A 19,526-nucleotide genomic window follows, 5' to 3' on the forward strand; every position below is an offset into this window, starting at 1 on the left:
TGCGCAAAGACCCTCTTAAAACCACGCATAATCACCTTTTAGAAAACAAACAAAAAAACAAAAAAAAACACCCAGGATTTATCTATCATAGGAAAAGGGGGGGGGGTAACTGCCCTAAAACGCTTGAATGATTCAAAATGGGAAATCATTTTACATTAAATTCTAAAATAATTTTTGTTTATCTTTTTATTAAAGTTTTTCAAGTTGTTCACATGCAATTGTCTATAAAGGTAGAATCACATATTTTGGAGAGGTGGTCAGATGGGGAGGGGTAACAGAAGGTATTAATCTACAATAATACCAAAGAAATATTGCAATATATTCATTTTTAACCAATCCTAGATTTCGATTTCAGTTTTTGGCACATAAAATGCATTACAACTAAACTTTGAGTTCTAACTTTTTTTCTTTTAATGAATACTTGACATTTTTAAGGAATTGCAGCATATTTATGTGCATTTACTGCAGATTATTTGGAAACCATTCATTTCTAGAGATTTCCAGTAGCATATTCAGATTCCTTGCACAAAAATACACTTATATGGTAAATTTCATTGCTTAGTCTTGTGTTTTAACAAAGATATAGCATTTTTACTGAAAAAGTAGTACAAAAAATGTGACAAAATGCATATGGTCTTAAAGAGGGGAAAAATATCCAAACACGCAGGTCATAAAAATAGTCATAACTTCCTTGATTTTAATTGGATTTTTAAAATTTAAAAGGATTCTTTCTTAGCTTATCCAGCTCTTTTTATATATACCAATATTGAAATAATTTAAGCCATTTAAATTTTTACACAAACAAAGCCAACTGGGCCGAATGTAAAGAACTTTGTTCACTAAAATTAACAGAACATCAAATCCAAACAATAGAATTCACGGAAGTACTCATAACAATAGGCAAAAAATGCATACCCAAAAATTCTCCTCGAAAAAAAAAAAAAAAAAAAAAAAAAAAAAACCATGGTTCAATCCAGAATGTAAAACGGCCATTAGACAGAGAAAGGCAGCCTTAAGAAAATTTAAAAAACAACGAACAACTTAATAGAATACAAACACCAAAGAGCTAAAACTCGAAAAACAATTAAAGAATGCAAAAGATCCTGCTGGCAACAATTTGTCAACAAAATCAACATTACCACTAAACCCAAAACCGTCTGGGAAATGATTAGGAAAATAACTGGAAAATATAATCCGAATCCAATCAAACACCTTCTTACAAATAAACAGAAAATAACTGATAAAAAAGATATTGCTAACACACTAGCTAAAACCTTTGTTGAAAACTCAAAACACTACAATAGACAATTCCAAATAATTAAGAAACACGAAGAAAAATACAAAATAAACTTTAACTCCAAAACCCAAGAGCCTCACAATGAAATCTTCTCCCTCAATGAACTAGAAACCGCCATAGAAAAATCCCATAACTCAGCTGTAGGACCAGATGAAGTGCACTCCAGTTTCCTTGAAGAAATTCCACCTGAATCATTAAAACTCCTCAAAATTTATAATAAAATATGGAAAACAAAAGATTTCCCAACTTCATGGAAAAATGCAACAATAATACCGATACCCAAATTGGGAAAAGATACATCAAACCCAGAAAACTACAAACCAATAGCTCTCACAAGCTGCCTATGCAAAACGTTCGAAAGAATGATTAACTACCGTCTTATATGGTATCTAGATGACAACAAAATAATTTCTAAAATCCAGTGTGGGTACCAAAAAAATCGAGGATGTATAGACCATATCACTAATCTCGAAAATTACATCCGAGAAGCTTTTCTCAATAAGGAACACGTAACATCTGTTTTTTTCGATCTTGAGAAAGCATATGAAATTACCTGGAAACACAGTATCATAAAAGATCACAACATCGGACTAAGAGCCAGATTACCTGAATTCATAAAAAAAACTTCCTAACAGACAGATCTTTTCACGTTCGCATAGACTCTATTTTATCAGACCCACAAAATCAAGGAGTGCCCCAAGGCAGCATATTATCAACAACTATCTTTAACATAAAAATCAATAACATTATAAAAGAACTCTCTCCTGATATACATAGCTCCTTATATGTAGATGACTGCTCAATCAGCTACAGATCTAAATACACTCACACTATTGAAAGAAAACTACAACATAAATAAAATTAATAAATGGGAAACTAAAAATGGTTTCAAATTCTCCAAAACTAAAACAAAATGCATCCATTTCTGTAACCAATGCAAACTCCACCCTGACCCAACCTTACAGATTGAAGACGAAAAAATTCCATTCGTAAACGAACACAAGCACCTGGGAATCATTTTTGACAAAAAACTAAATTTCATTCCACACATCAATCATATCAAAACCAAATGTAATAAAGCATTACAACTCCTACGAGTCATCGCCCATACAGATTGGGGAGCTGACAAGAACATACTACTCAAACTATAGAGAGCATTAATTAGATCAAAAATAGATTATGGTAGCTTCATATATCAATCCACCAGAAAGTCATATCTAAAAACCCTCAACACAATATGCCACTCCGGACTAAGACTAGCACTAGGAGCATTTCCAACCTCCCCTGTAGAAAGCCTGTATGCAGAAGCACATGAAACTCCTCCAATGCTTAGAAATCAAAACCTTGGTCTAAAATACTACACAAAACTTACAGCTAACCCTACAAACCCAGCACTTTAAACCCAAACCGTAAACACCTTTTCGACCAAAAAGAAAATGCAATCAAAACCTTTGGACTTAGAATAAAATCGATTTCCAAAGAAGCAAATCTACCCACAACCAAAATTCACGAAACTGTCCTACTCAAAACCCCTCCCTGGAAAATTGTATCCCCTAACATCGACCTAAGTTTAAGCAAATATGAAAAGAAACATACTCATCCAATAACTTATGATGATCTCGATAAAATCAAAGAAAAGTATCCAGACCATACACACATCTATACAGATGGGTCTAAACAAAATAACGCAACAGCCAATGCAGCAATACTCAATAAATCAGTCAAAAAACAATCAAACCTCCCAAAAGAAACCTCGATCTTCAGTGCTGAAATACATGCTCTAATCCTAGCTCTCAAACTCTCCAACAAAAAAAAAAAAAATTTATAATCCTTTCAGACTCCCAATCTACTCTAAAAGCGATTAAAAAGATGGACAACCCCCTAATTGCAGAATTACTCCAAAAATTAACTGAATTAAACAGTAAAAAAGAAATCATTTTCTGCTTGATACCGAGCCATTCCGGTATTAAAGGTAATGAATTAGCAGATTCTGCAGCAAAAACACCTTAAATCTCTCAATCGATGCAAATTTTAAAATTCCATCATAGATCTAAAGACGTATCAACGCATATACAACAGAGAAATGGCAAACCTACTTGAATAAACACCCTAACAATAAACTTCATAAAATCATGCTAAAAATCAAAAAACAAGAATAAAATAGGAAATTAAACAGAAAAGAAGTCAAACTAACAAGAATAAAAATAGGCCATACCCACTTAACCCACTCATCTCCTAAAAAAAAGCCAACCCATCTGTATACCTTGTCAAACACCACTCACAATCAAACATTAATTGAATGTACTGATTTTGTAACAGTAAGAAATCGATTCTACAAAGAAAACAATATTAAAGAGTTATTTGATAAAAACAATCCCCACACCATACTCTCCAATCTTAAAAAAAATTGGCCTTTATAAAAAAATTTAAAAAGATCCCTTTATACAACGGTCCTGGATATGACCTAAAACTATATCCGATGGTGAGGCCCCAGCTTGCGGGCCTTTGGGAGTGTGGAGCCACCCTTTAATTGCCATTGCTCCCAGGTCCACTCTGACCCGGAGTGGTAGTACCTGTTAGGGTCCCAACTATGGGTTAAATAGAATCCGACTTAAACAAATATACTCCATTAAAAAAATCGTTCCTCAAAATCACTAGATTCGGCATTAAATAACCTGAAAAAAGTTCATATGCCGTAAAACAAAACCAACCAATTGTTAAAAATATTTATATAGTTGATAACAAAATAGCTCTAACTAAATATGTAAAAATGACTTAACCAGATTTAAAAAAAAAATCGGTCTGGAATAAAAACAAAAACAAAACGTCTATTTACATCATGCTATCATTGCTGCTGCTATTACTAATACTACATCAGTCTAGATTCAAATTCATAACGATTTTTTTTGGATATCATGCTTTTTAAATTTCTACGTACCACTAGAGAAAACACTGTCCAATTATCTTTTTAACGAATAAACATAGTAAAAAGATAGTTTTATTTAATAGTGAGTGTACGAAGAAATTTCTTTTCAAAATTTTCCATACTCGTCATTTTGAAATCTATTTTTTAACACAACAAAAAACGAGTCGTCAAATGAATTTCGGACACTCGAAATTATTAAGTGACATCTCTCCTGGCTGATTTCAAAATTTCATTAAAAAATTCTTAACAGACATGCGGTATGAGTGTTTACAAATCAGGGGGCAGAGGTCGTTACAAAATCTTACCGAAAATGCTGTTGTATGATGTTCACACTTTAATCACTTTATTTACTTAAAACTCTAAAAATATATAATATATATATTTACTAAATCATTTGAAAGTATATTCATTTCCGAACAAAACGGTGGTATTTTGAAAACTTAAAGTGCTCTGGTTTTTAAAATAAAACTATTTTAGCAGAAACCCCTTGAACTCTGTGATTATCCAAAGCATTTTATTGGCCATGTGTATTGCTAAGTAAATACAAACCTCTTTCTAGATAGATTTATGTATATATGTTTAAAATTTTTTGCCTATTTGCCTCCTGTCAGTGTTTGGTCTAGCAAGCATATTGATAACGGCTAAGGAAAAAGTAAAGCGTAAGCTAAACGTTTTGGTTTCAATTTTTGGTGCACGAGTCTTTTTTTTTTTTTTCTTTTTTTTTTTTAAATCTGTTCAATGTTAATGGTCCAATATATAATAATAAATACGAAATCTGCATTAATCAAAAATTCAAGCGCATTTTATTACCGGGTAATATATATATATATATACACACACACACACACACACGAATATTAGATTATATTTATATATATATATATAACTTAATGATTGTATATCTCTGTTCCAGGAAGTCCTTCAACAGATATTGATAATGAGGTTGCCTAATGTCCAAACGATTTGTAGAGACCCTGAAAAAGGTTTGTTTCTTTACTTGTATTTTTTTTCTCCAAATGACATTAGAAAGGAAATAGTAATAAGTAAACTTAACTATATTTGTAAAATGTTTTTTTTCTTTAAAATGTACCTTGATTATTTGTTTTATTTTCTTGATTGTCTGGTTTCAGATGGTTTTAAATTTAGGTCAATATTGTTGTCAATTTGTAAATGAACAGCTATAAACATCCTTGTTAAGCAATTCTAAATTCATTCACCCCACTCTATCTATTCAACAATAACTCTCTATTCGTCCATGACTCTTTCTTTAATCGTCCATCACTCTCTTTCGTATTCATCCGTCCTCCCTCCCTCCCTTCGTATATATTCGTCCGTCGCCCCCTCCCTCCCTTCGTATGTATTCGTCCGTCACCCCGTCCCTCCCTTCGTATGTATTCGTCCGTCGCCCCGTCCCTCCCTTCGTATGTATTCGTCCGTCGCCCCGTCCCTCCCTTCGTATGTATTCGTCCGTCTCCCCGTCCCTCCCTTCGTATGTATTCGTCCGTCTCCCCGTCCCTCCCTTCGTATGTATTCGTCCGTCGCCCCCTCCCTCCCTTCGTATGTATTCGTCCGTCGCCCCCTCCCTCCCTTCGTATGTATTCGTCCGTCGCCCCGTCCCTCCCTTCGTATGTATTCGTCCGTCGCCCCGTCCCTCCCTTCGTATGTATTCGTCCGTCGCCCCGTCCCTCCCTTCGTATGTATTCGTCCGTCGCCCCGTCCCTCCCTTCGTATGTATTCGTCCGTCGCCCCGTCCCTCCCTTCGTATGTATTCGTCCGTCGCCCCGTCCCTCCCTTCGTATGTATTCGTCCGTCGCCCCGTCCCTCCCTTCGTATGTATTCGTCCGTCGCCCCGTCCCTCCCTTCGTATGTATTCGTCCGTCGCCCCGTCCCTCCCTTCGTATGTATTCGTCCGTCGCCCCGTCCCTCCCTTCGTATGTATTCGTCCGTCGCCCCGTCCCTCCCTTCGTATGTATTCGTCCGTCGCCCCGTCCCTCCCTTCGTATGTATTCGTCCGTCGCCCCGTCCCTCCCTTCGTATGTATTCGTCCGTCGCCCCGTCCCTCCCTTCGTATGTATTCGTCCGTCGCCCCGTCCCTCCCTTCGTATGTATTCGTCCGTCGCCCCGTCCCTCCCTTCGTATGTATTCGTCCGTCGCCCCGTCCCTCCCTTCGTATGTATTCGTCCGTCGCCCCGTCCCTCCCTTCGTATGTATTCGTCCGTCGCCCCGTCCCTCCCTTCGTATGTATTCGTCCGTCGCCCCGTCCCTCCCTTCGTATGTATTCGTCCGTCGCCCCGTCCCTCCCTTCGTATGTATTCGTCCGTCGCCCCGTCCCTCCCTTCGTATGTATTCGTCCGTCGCCCCGTCCCTCCCTTCGTATGTATTCGTCCGTCGCCCCGTCCCTCCCTTCGTATGTATTCGTCCGTCGCCCCGTCCCTCCCTTCGTATGTATTCGTCCGTCGCCCCGTCCCTCCCTTCGTATGTATTCGTCCGTCGCCCCGTCCCTCCCTTCGTATGTATTCGTCCGTCGCCCCGTCCCTCCCTTCGTATGTATTCGTCCGTCGCCCCGTCCCTCCCTTCGTATGTATTCGTCCGTCGCCCCGTCCCTCCCTTCGTATGTATTCGTCCGTCGCCCCGTCCCTCCCTTCGTATGTATTCGTCCGTCGCCCCGTCCCTCCCTTCGTATGTATTCGTCCGTCGCCCCGTCCCTCCCTTCGTATGTATTCGTCCGTCGCCCCGTCCCTCCCTTCGTATGTATTCGTCCGTCGCCCCGTCCCTCCCTTCGTATGTATTCGTCCGTCGCCCCGTCCCTCCCTTCGTATGTATTCGTCCGTCGCCCCCTCCCTCCCTTCGTATGTATTCGTCCGTCGCCCCCTCCCTCCCTTCGTATGTATTCGTCCGTCGCCCCGTCCCTCCCTTCGTATGTATTCGTCCGTCGCCCCGTCCCTCCCTTCGTATGTATTCGTCCGTCGCCCCGTCCCTCCCTTCGTATGTATTCGTCCGTCGCCCCGTCCCTCCCTTCGTATGTATTCGTCCGTCGCCCCCTCCCTCCCTTCGTATGTATTCGTCCGTCGCCCCGTCCCTCCCTTCGTATGTATTCGTCCGTCGCCCCGTCCCTCCCTTCGTATGTATTCGTCCGTCGCCCCGTCCCTCCCTTCGTATGTATTCGTCCGTCGCCCCGTCCCTCCCTTCGTATGTATTCGTCCGTCGCCCCGTCCCTCCCTTCGTATGTATTCGTCCGTCGCCCCGTCCCTCCCTTCGTATGTATTCGTCCGTCGCCCCGTCCCTCCCTTCGTATGTATTCGTCCGTCGCCCCGTCCCTCCCTTCGTATGTATTCGTCCGTCGCCCCGTCCCTCCCTTCGTATGTATTCGTCCGTCGCCCCGTCCCTCCCTTCGTATGTATTCGTCCGTCGCCCCGTCCCTCCCTTCGTATGTATTCGTCCGTCGCCCCGTCCCTCCCTTCGTATGTATTCGTCCGTCGCCCCCTCCGTATGTATTCGTCCGTCGCCCCCTCCGTATGTATTCGTCCGTCGCCCCCTCCGTATGTATTCGTCCGTCGCCCCCTCCTTATGTATTCGTCCGTCGCCCCCTCCGTATGTATTCGTCCGTCGCCCCCTCCGTATGTATTCGTCCGTCGCCCCCTCCGTATGTATTCGTCCGTCGCCCCCTCCGTATGTATTCGTCCGTCGCCCCCTCCGTATGTATTCGTCCGTCGCCCCCTCCGTCCCTCCGTATATATTCGTCCGTCGCCCCGTTGTTACATAAAATCTGTTTCCTTCCTTCCTTTCTTTTTCTCCCTCTTTTTGAACCCTTTTCATTAGTTTCTCTTTTTTAGATAATGCCCTCCACCTATCTTCCTTGTATTGCAGGTCCACTACCATGATTTATTTAACCTTATCTTCTTTTTTATGACTTTCAGTGTTCCTCCTATCTTCAAATAAAGCTTGTTTGAAATTCTAGCCATATATATTGGAAGAATATACTGTAGTAACATCTATTTGTAAAGGCGGACATTAGATCATGCAATCTAAAAAATTTTTTATTATAAATTTTTTTTGTTATAAATTCGTTGTGCAATAGTCTGTTGAAATTCAACTACAATGTTTCTCCTGCCAATCAGTTGAATGCGACAAGCATAAGTTTTTATTTTTGCTCATGTGCTTTTCTATTGATGATTAGTCAACTCTGCTGTTCAGATGTTGCAGATGTGATAACTGTCTCTTTTGTTTGTTGGGTCTGAATTATGTTCTCTTCCTTAATGTTTCAAAAATTTCCACTATGTCCTCTTCCGACTACAACTTCCAGTTTTTATAAAGTATTATATCTGCGAATGGTGTGTATCTAGATTTTTCTCTTACTGATTTTGTTTCAGCAGGGATACGAGTTCTTCACTTTTTAGTGGAATTCATTGTTTTTTTTTTTTTCTTTATGAAGAAAAAACTAATTTCTACGAAATTGCTAGAGCCTTACCTTTTAAAAATTTTATCTTCATTTGATGAAGGTCAAAAAGAGGACACAGACTTTCTGTAACAATCTATTCTGTAAATGAACTCTGGTTAATATACCACATTAGTGTCTGCATTATTATAGGTCCTTCAATGTCACAAGAAATAGAGCATTCTTTCTCTTATGATATGACACTGAAGTATCTTATTAAATGCAAGGCTTTTATCAAATTAAGCCATTGTTTACTTTCATGTCTATTGATACGTGAATCTTGTTATCATATGCCACATCAAAATAGATCTTGAAAAAGCAAAACACTGCTTTTATGTTTCAAGATGAATGTAGTCTTTTGTTTGTCTACTATATCATTGAAAAACTCGCCTGACCTTTTCTTGTAGATCCAAGTTTTGAAGAGCTGAAGAAGGCTCTCCTCCTTGTGCTTGGTTGTGCAGTGCAGTGTGAACGCAAGGAACACTTTATTGAAAAGATAAAAACTTTAGATATTAAAGTGCAACATGCAATTGTTGATCATATCAAAGAGGTAAGTGCGAAAATTTGAATTCAATACAAACTGATATTTTATTTATTTTTTTCTCTCCACAATTTTAGGATGATTGGAAAAATATTTACATTGTTTTTGAAGGTGGAGAGATAATGAATCAGTAACTTAGGTTAAATAATTTTCATGAAAAAAAAAAAAAAATGATTGGTAAAATAACACTTATTTAAGAAATGTTGCAAAAAGGTAAATAATATAGCAATTTCTCATAAACTAGCTGACCAGTATCCTGGCATTGCTTGGGAACATGACTTCAGAAAACGCAAATGGTTGACATGCTAAATTTTTTATGATAAAGTTTTCTTGTCTTTATACTTGTGAAGAAAAGAACTTTGACTTGTAAAATGTAAACAAAAATATACTCAATATAATAAAAAAAAAAAATTTTTTTTTCTTTCTTTTTAAGAAAGAAGTCATAATAGAAAGCAGGTTAAGATTTTGTATGCAGTTGTCATATTTTTTTTAGAAGCAAGAAACAGTTAAGATATTTGTGCCACTGCAGTTTACTAACAGTGCTGAAATAATTATGTCAGCGGCTTAGTTAATTATTCTATATTTGTACCTAACAATTTACTAAAATTTAACTGGAAAAGCATACCGAAGGAATAACATGGTCTGTAAACTGAAGTAGTACCAAGTTGGTTTTGTATTGGTAAATCAGTTTAGTTTTTGGTTTTAAATTTAAAAAAAAAACTCCACAAGAAACATTTTTCTGTTTGATTTTAGGTTAATAAAAAAGTCTTTATCTTGTAAAGTGGTATTTTTATTTCATCTAATAAAAACGAAAATAGTTAAGGAATAATTTGTAGTTAAAAGATAATTTATTTTTTGTTCTGGTTTAAGTGGAATTTTGTGGTTTTATTAAAAACATTTGTAAGAAGGTATGAAATGTTTTACTATTTATATTCAGTTTAATAAATTTGTAAAAGTTATTTTATTTAAAAGAAAAAATATTTTATTTTGTTTTCTTTTTCCACAAAACAATGTCAGTATCTAATTTAAAAAAGAATAATGTGGTCTTTGTAATAAGTTCTGTTTGTTTTTAGTTTAAGAAAAAAATTGTAGTTGGAAGATAATCAATTTACTTTTTATGGTATTAAGTGTTTTTCTGTGGTTTTAGTAAAAAAAATATTTGAAAAGGTATTAAACGTTTTTGTTTGTTTTTATGAATAAAGTCTTTAAAAGTTAGATTATATTTTGTCATTTTGTGTATAAAAAAGAAAATATTGTTTTCTTTTAGTCAAAAAAGAAATAATGAAAAGCAATCAAAGATTTCATATGATTGTTTTATTTTACAAAAAGGAAGCAGTCCTTAGAAGATATTTTTACTGCTGCAGTTTACAGACAGTACTGAAACTTGACATATGGAGAGGAGAGCTTAGTTAACTATTCTGTACTGGAGCGATTCTATATATTATGAATTGCCAGATGACATTGCAATATTTTGTTATTCCCTTTAATACATTCAGGAAGACAAATTAAAATCATGAAGCATTATTTAATTTTAAAACTTGTCACTAAGTTTAAATCAAATTTGTGTAGTATCGCCGGAGCCTTTTGCTACAAACAACCTTATCTAAAAGAAGAAAAAGGTATTCTATCTCTGCTGGCAGTGTGGGGAAACCAGGAGAACATGCAGAAATTGTGGCATGTTTTATGGGGAAGAACGAAATAAGTCACGTGAAGTGGCAAGAGTTGCTGAACATAAATGGCCAAACTCTAAGGGAAAGAAATATTTTGCTCATGCTTGATAAGTAAATCTCCATCAGCAAAAGATGCACATACATATAGAACAAAATGGTGATCTAGGAAAACATCCTCCTTGCAAAGAGTTCTGGTGCTGCGAGTTATTAATTCGCTTATCTCTTCAGAACAAACTATTTTGGCTAACCAAACAAACACAAATTTGACATCTGGCAGATTCTCGAATTTCATGGCATCTCACCCAATCGCAGTGTCCAAATGGTTGGAATAGGTGGACCTGGTGTGTTAAATGTGTGATGTTGACAACATTGTGTTTTAACACTCATGTTGAGAGGTGGGTCTCTTGACAAATTCTGCGACACCCAATTTCCACAGTAAAAGGCTCGTCTGCCTCTCTCTTCTGTTATAAGAGTTCAAGACCTAGAAAGAATCTGTTCCAGGATTGTTTGACGATCCATGTAACTTTTTATACCAGTATACCCACAGTTAACCTATGAGCTTAGCATATGGGTCGATGCAAGCTCTCTCGCTACCTGCATGTCATCTATAATATAAATCTCACCTGTCTGTTTAAATGTATGCCTAAAACTTGACAGAGGCAACTGATTTTCATGAGATCGCTATCGTTTTGAAGCTCGACCCTTCGGACGACAAATATCGAAAAATTGGTTAAATCATTAATTCCTTCACCCTCAACTGGGCACTTTTCTACAGTAAGGGGTCGCTTATTTTGCTGATATTTTTGAAAGTCCTTCCCTCTTTTCGATTGACTAGCCTTAATTTAAACCTTCACAACTTCCAGTTTGGAAATGGATGCAACAGCAAGACGTTACTTTTTTTTCACATTCTTTTCCTTCTTCGTGGTACGGGTTTGAGCCTGCCTGCCTGCCTACTACTACTACTTCCAAACAGCCAAGAAACACCAGGCACTCAGGCTAGTTGGTATATAATGGTTTCGTGGTAGAGTATGTTTGCTGAAATTCAGAAAAGGTTTCCCAATATTAATTTTGTGGAACTCGATGCTGTTATTAAAGGAATAAACCTGGCAGTCCTCTGAAAGATGACCACCTTGCACTTGATAACTGATTCTGCTTGTGTTCATGAATAAATTTTGGATACTCTTACAGAAAGAGCCAGAGTATAAACCAAAGCTACAAGTGAAATTAGATGACAGCTTGATATAATAATAAAATTGGTGGAGGAATACGTGCTGTTGATGGATGTATCCATGGTCAAATCTAGCAAAACAAGGTGGATCGACTGAGGAGAGTGTCTCAGAGGTGGCTTGATGCAATTAAGAGGAACGCTGATCCTGTTTAACCTGAATGCACTGTGAGCTCAGTCGGATTTGATCTGATCCAGATTTTTCACTGACAAAGCAGTCATGCCTGGTGTGAGATGGATACTCTACTTTGCAAAACAGATTGACCCTGAGGTTTCTAAGGTTACTGTGAAAACCATCGTCAGAGAATGTGAAGAGTGTCAGAGGAGACTTTAAATGTTAAACATGGCATCGAGTAGTAGGAGATATTACTCATTGCATTGACATTGATTTATAGCAGCCCCACTCAGTTTGCCATCTAGTGACGTCTTCCTCAGCAAGACGCGAAAAGTGTAATCAACCAGCTGAAGACGCTCTTCTATGAGCAGAGTCCACTGATGATTCTGACAAATAAGCAGTTTGGTTCAAACTTTCCTAGATAAGTGGAGAATCTGACTTTGATTTAACTTTGCATATGTCCTCTCTGGTGACGGCATCATCGAACAATAATTGCAGATAAGATTGTAGCCAGAAAATGGTATACTATACCAGAAGCAGTATATTGGTATGTCATATCAAAGCACCTGCCAACATGGTCTATCAATACCACATATGACTGAAAGGAATCAAGGGAACATAAGTGCTGACAAACAACAGCAGACTAAAAGGCCCGCATGGACAATGTACCACAATACACAGTACACAGGTCAATGGAATGCCACGCCATGTGAAAGATCTGTGACCCATAAAGGGACCAAGCTTGTTTACAGTCTGTTCTAACATGTCTTCAGATAATGCGAGTGAAAAATTTGTAACGGTTGGAAAGAAATTAGGTGAACAGTCACCCGGCATAAATACAGATGATGCCTCTTCCGATGACACTTCTAATATAAACTCAGTAATTGTACTGCCAAGAAAGAGGACGAAATAAGCCACATGAAGTGGTGAGAGTTGTTGAACATAAATGGCCAAACTTTAAGGGAAAGGAGTATTTTGCTCATGCTTGATAAGTAAACCTCCATCAGCAAAAGTTGCGTGAGCATATGGAACAAAATGATCAAGGAATAAAGTCCCCTTTGCAAAGAGTTACGGTGCTGTGAGCTATAATTCTTCAACCTCTACATGCCAGTTTTTCCAGATAAACTGTTAACAAATACTAATGTACACTTTCCATCAAAATGATAACAAAAATTATACTTCACTGTTTTTATAGCGAACTATAATATTCATAAAATATTATAAATCATTAAATTAGAAAATCATTTATTTCTACATATTATTCCTTATGGCCTAAAGAAAAAGACACCAACTGTTGACTTTTATTTATATAGTGTATGAATTTCTTTCTGAATTCATTTCATGTGTTCGAATAAGTTTGATGGTTGTCTGATTTGTTTTCTCTCACTGCTTGAAATGATTTCTTCTGGGGGGGGGGTAGAAAAAGGCATGTATTGTACTTGCTGACTTTTGCATCTCTGGATAGAAGTACATATATTTAATTGGTCTTAATACAATGGGAGATAAAATCTGTAACAGTCATTTCCAAATAGAATGGGATTTTAGCATGCCAATTTCAATATAGTGAAATTGATTTTGGGTTCTCTTTATTTGGAATCATTAAGGACGTTTGCTTTGTCTCTGTAAGAGCAAAATAATAATCAACTTAAAGCATTTGGAATATGAGTTGTAATGGAACTACTGTTATGGATGATCTTTATGCAAATCATAGATTTGAACTAAGTTTTTTTTTTTTTTTTTTTTTTTTTTTTTTTTGACTAAATTCCATACATTAATTTTAAGTGTGAATTAAACCGACAGATGATACCTGGCCATTTATTGAACTATTATTCCTATTAGGAAATTGCAATTGTCAAAAAAATTTAAAGAAAAACAACTTAAAATTGAGTTATGTAATGTGGTCAATAATCTTCAACGGTGTCATTACATTTTAACACTTGAACCTAACATGTATCTGAGACAATTGCAAGGAAACAAAAGGAAATTTGACTCGTGTTTTTTATTTTTTTATTTTCAATTTTAACAAAAGGCATTTATTGCCAGTGTTTTCCAGCAACATACTTCACATTGTTTTAAAAGTCTTTTACTTTGCATGTTGAACACATGCTTTAGCCACACATCCATCTCACGCCAGCATCCTCTTTTTCCAGTCCTCTGCCATTCACATGTTTCCATTGCTTTTTGACTACACACATCCTATTTTTCATTCTTTTTCTTTTCCACCTTCATTTGCATGTGCCATACGGCTACTGCTGTTAACATGTGTCAGCGACTCTGTTACAGTTATAATCAAATATAAACAGTTTGCAAGACTGTTCAATTTACTATGTATCATCTACTGTGAACCCAATTTCTAAATTTATACTTTGCTAAATAAATGCTCCAAAAGATGGCTGATGCTACCAGATCAGGCTGTCTGAAGATATCAACTTCCTGACTAAACTGTACCACACACACACACACCAATACATCACCATACTGATATTAGGTGATAGCAAGGGTCAATCAGATAGTGAAAAAAAAAATGCCACCAACAACAAACCCGCTTATTAAGCCTTGCTGCGGTCAAAGAAATTCTGGAAACAGTCACATGTATATGCATCCACCGTCTAAGAATCTTGTATCCCTAAAGCGCTTGGATGAATGGGTTTCCCCCAACCATCTCCCACTGTAGGGCTCCAAGAAAGATAGTGAGAAAAGATGACAAAACAATATAAAACTTTGTGGCTCCAAAAAAAAGTTTAAAGACTCCATCCAGAATCAAATTAAAAAAGCCACGAAGATGAAATCACAAATTTCTCTGAATATATATACAAAGAAAATGTCCCCATTCCTAATCAAAAAAATTATAAACAAAAATTGAGTACAAAGCAAATTAAAAAGTGGAACTTTATTTGTACAAGCATCTTCAAAAGGTCTGGTAAAAGAATCAACATGTAAAAGGTTCTATAATATAATTTTTTTAAAATCTACCCTCACAAATCTCTCAACACCTCAAAAGGAGCCATTAAATGTATAGAATTAAACAACTGCTCCCTAGAAGAAATTAAAGCAAATTTGAAATACCAAGAAGTCATTAATGCCAAAAGAATTACAATAAAAAGAAACACACAAACACTAACACACAGTAACCTTCAACACTCCCACCACACTGACTGAAATAAAAATTGAGTATATTAATAGAAAAGTATAAACTTATGTCCTCTATCCCTATCATCAATGGACCTGTGGCACAATGGATAGACGTTGAATCTCTACCGTTCCAGGTGAGAATTGTCTGAAGATAGTGGTTTCAATCCTACCCAAAGCTGACCAGAACTTAGTTGTCCAAAACGTGATGAGATGACAGCAACTATAGGAGGCAGTCATTACTGAGGATACAGTCTGCATTCCTATCTCATCATGGTTTACCACCTGACATAGACCAAAGGAATAGTTGGTCGTAATGTTGTGACACAGCAACTAGAGGATGAGGATAATAGTCTGCAAATAAATAATACTGTTGACAGTTGGTCCAGTGGGAACTCAGTGCATGTAGATCATGATCATACTGTCCAAAAAAGGATCATCATAAATGTAGATCATGATCATACTGTCAAAAAAAGGGATCATCATAAATATAGATCATGATCATACTGTCAAAAAAAGGGATCATCATAAATGTAGATCAGGATCATACTGTCAAAAAAGGGGATCATCATAAATGTAGATCATGCTCATACTGTCAAAAAAGGGGATCATCATAAATGTAGATCATGCTCATACTGTCAAAAAAGGGATCATCATAAATGTAGATCATGATCATACTGTCAAAAAAAAGGGATCATCATAAATGTAGATCATGATCATACTGTCAAAAAAAAGGGATCATCATAAATGTAGATCATGATCATACTGTCAAAAAAAAGGGATCATCATAAATGTAGATCATGATCATACTGTCAAAAAAAAGGGATCATCATAAATGTAGATCATGATCATACTGTCCAAAAAAGGATAATCATAAATGTAGATCATGCTCATACTGTCCAAAAAAAGGGATCATCATAAATGTAGATCATGATCATACTGTCAAAAAAAAAAGGATCATCATAAATGTAGATCATGATCATACTGTCAAAAAAAAGGATCATCATAAATGTAGATCATGATCATACTGTCCAAAAAAGGATCATCATAAATGTAGATCATGATCATACTGTCCAAAAAAGGATCATCATAAATGTAGATCATGCTCATACTGTCCAAAAAAAGGGATCATAAATGTAGATCATGATCATACTGTCAAAAAAAGGGATCATCATAAATGTAGATCATGATCATACTGTAAAAAAAAAAGGGATCATCATAAATGTAGATCATGATCATGCAGTCCAAAAAAGGATCATCATAAATGTAGATCATGGTCATACTGTCAAAAAAAAGGATCATCATAAATGTAGATCATGATCATACTGTCAAAAAAAAGGATCATCATAAATGTAGATCATGATAATACTGTCAAAAAAAGGATCATCATAAATGTAGATCATGATAATACTGTCAAAAAAAGGATCATCATAAATGTAGATCATGATAATACTGTCAAAAAAAGGATCATCATAAATGTAGATCATGATCATACTGTCAAAAAAAGGGATCATCATAAATGTAGATCATGATCATACTGTCAAAAAAAGGGATCATCATAAATGTAGATCATGATCATACTGTCAAAAAAAGGGATCATCATAAATGTAGATCATGATCATACTGTCAAAAAAAGGGATCATCATAAATGTAGATCATGATCATACTGTCAAAAAAAAGGATCATCATAAATGTAGATCATGATCATACTGTCAAAAAAAAAGGGATCATCATAAATGTAGATCATGATCATACTGTCAAAAAAAGGGATCATCATAAATGTAGATCATGATCATACTGTCCAAAAAGGATCATCATAAATGTAGATCATGATCATACAGTCCAAAAAAAGGATCATCATAAATGTAGATCATGCTCATATCATGAATCATAAAAATTGGTCAATCATCTCATAAGATGTATAGCAATAACATACTGAATTTTCAAAAGTCTACAACAATTTTAAATGCTTTTGCAAATGTCTGGAAACTTATTGAACGCGCCTTTATAACTGAAACCGTTAACATGGGATTTGAAAAACACTATTCATTGACGATTTCTCAATTACTTGCTCATCACCAAACATGCCAACTATAGAAACACAAATGCAACACTGCCTCAATATTTAGTTTAAATCCATTTAAATTAAACTATCTAAAAGCACAACCACATGCAACAATTTCTGCAGGAGACATACTGCATCGAACTACAGCTCAAATTAGATGGGCAACTAATAACAGTAGTACAACATATCAAATTCTTAGGAATTACTTTGGCAACTAAATTTAAAGGTGCACATTAGTAACTCAAAACAAAAATGCTTACAAAAATCAAAACTAGGCTACAATACTTAAAATATATCATACACCTATCAGATCCACATTGGGCTATGATTATGCCATATACAGCTCTATTTGTAAATCCTACTTAAAAAAAAAATTACTAATCATACAGAATCAAAATTTGAGATTTAGCCTGGGATCTTATCGAACCTCACCAATGGAAAGCCTTGGACATTAAATAAGATTAATATTGACTTAACACTTACCAAATTCAAGAAAAACAATACATTCATAAGTAGAAACAACCATGAAGAACTTATAATATCCAGAATACAAACAGATATATACAAATTAAGGAATATCAGAAAACGAGTGGCAAGAAGAATGGAACACAGGCACCAAGAAAAAATTACATGAACACCAATCAAAAATGAAAACCAAGAAACATTAAAGGGACAAAGGGAAGAAATCATACTAAACAGAACTTGAATTGGGCATACAAAACTAACTCGTATCTGCTCAACACTGAAGAAACACTCAAATTCATGCTCTGCAACCAGCAGATAATAGTAAAACATATACTTATAGAATGTTAAAAATACAAACATATCTGAAGAAAATATTTTAAAAAAACAAACATCAGAAGTGTTCCAAAAAGTAAAACCTTTTCAAATTGTACAAAACTTAAGAGACGAAACTGTTCAAAATTCTCTAAACCAAACCCTGGCATTAAATGACCCTATAGTAATTGATATGCAATCTAGCCCAAATAATCAAGCTGGTGTTTGTATTTTCCAGAAATTCCTATTGTAATAGCAATCGAGCAAACCTCCAGAACAAGTTTGCTTATAAATTTTCATTATTTCTTTATAGGAAAACTACTTAAAAGTGTAAATGGGTTTTAGTTTTTGTTCATTACTGTAACAGCTTAACATTTTTTTTCTTCATTATAATTTGTAAATTTTTCTTCGCTTTCTATCAATAGACACAAAACTTCCATGCACTCATTCGTAGAATCATTCTAATCAATCTAATGACAGAAGTTATGAACCAAATTCTAAAATATACAGCTAACCAATAGCAAATGAATACCAAATTAAGGATGAGTGTAAAAGTGGACGAAAACACAATTTGATAATAGGAAAAATATTTAATTTACAAAATTTTTTAACTTATATTTTTTTGTGAAAGACCACTTAAAATCCTATATTCAGTCCACCATATTGATGAGTGATCATGCTTTTATATGCAGATAAGCAATAATTGTGTGCATGAAGTTGATAAAAAGAAAAAAAAATTGCCCATTACTGAAAATGGTAACCTAATTGGAAATAACCTGGTAAAAAAAACGTGTATACAAAAGATTTTATTTACATCCAAATTTTAAAATATCCCAAAGTTGTTAAAATTAAAGAGAATTCTAATGCATTTTGACATTAAATAGTGCTCAAAAGTTAATCTCACATGAACTACTTTCTGTGCATGTGGATGTTGTAAATCTGCATTCTTGTATGCTTTTTCTTTATTGTAGGTAACTGATGATACACAATCTGTGCTTCCAATCAATCCTACAGAACAACTTGATAGCTATGTGGAGAAGACGTTAAATCATTTGAACAAATTGATTATAGAACGGGATGAACTTGCTGAGGTGATTTTACTTTTTTATCATGTTATATTTTTGATATATGAAAAAATGTATTTGTCTAAAGCGTCCTTTTTACATAAGCATTACTAATATCTTGCTTTAACTTAAAATTAAGACTATTTTTAAATGTAACTGAAACATGTTAATAAAAAATGTGTGATTTGGTTAAGCTCTGTTTATGACAGATGAACAACTAGTTAGAGTTGCAGCAAATTTACTGAAAATTCGACTATAATCATTAACACTAAAATTCTTTAC

General features: G+C 35.8%; 1 protein-coding gene across 1 annotated transcript in view; it reads left to right on the forward strand.

Annotated features, from left to right (window-relative positions):
- The window catches only part of LOC145260564 (protein Daple-like), a 291,687-nt gene that overhangs the window by 211,224 nt on the left and 60,937 nt on the right, over positions 1-19,526 (forward strand). The window contains exons 4-6 of the mRNA XM_080118819.1: positions 5,137-5,206; positions 9,066-9,208; positions 19,152-19,271. Of these exons, the coding sequence (XP_079974945.1) occupies positions 5,137-5,206; positions 9,066-9,208; positions 19,152-19,271 (333 nt within the window). The remainder of the gene's footprint in view (positions 1-5,136; positions 5,207-9,065; positions 9,209-19,151; positions 19,272-19,526) is intronic.

The sequence above is a fragment of the Euprymna scolopes genome, chromosome 36 (assembly GCF_053919585.1).
Source record: "Euprymna scolopes isolate OS-2025 chromosome 36, ASM5391958v1, whole genome shotgun sequence".
NCBI lineage: Eukaryota > Metazoa > Mollusca > Cephalopoda > Sepiida > Sepiolidae > Euprymna > Euprymna scolopes.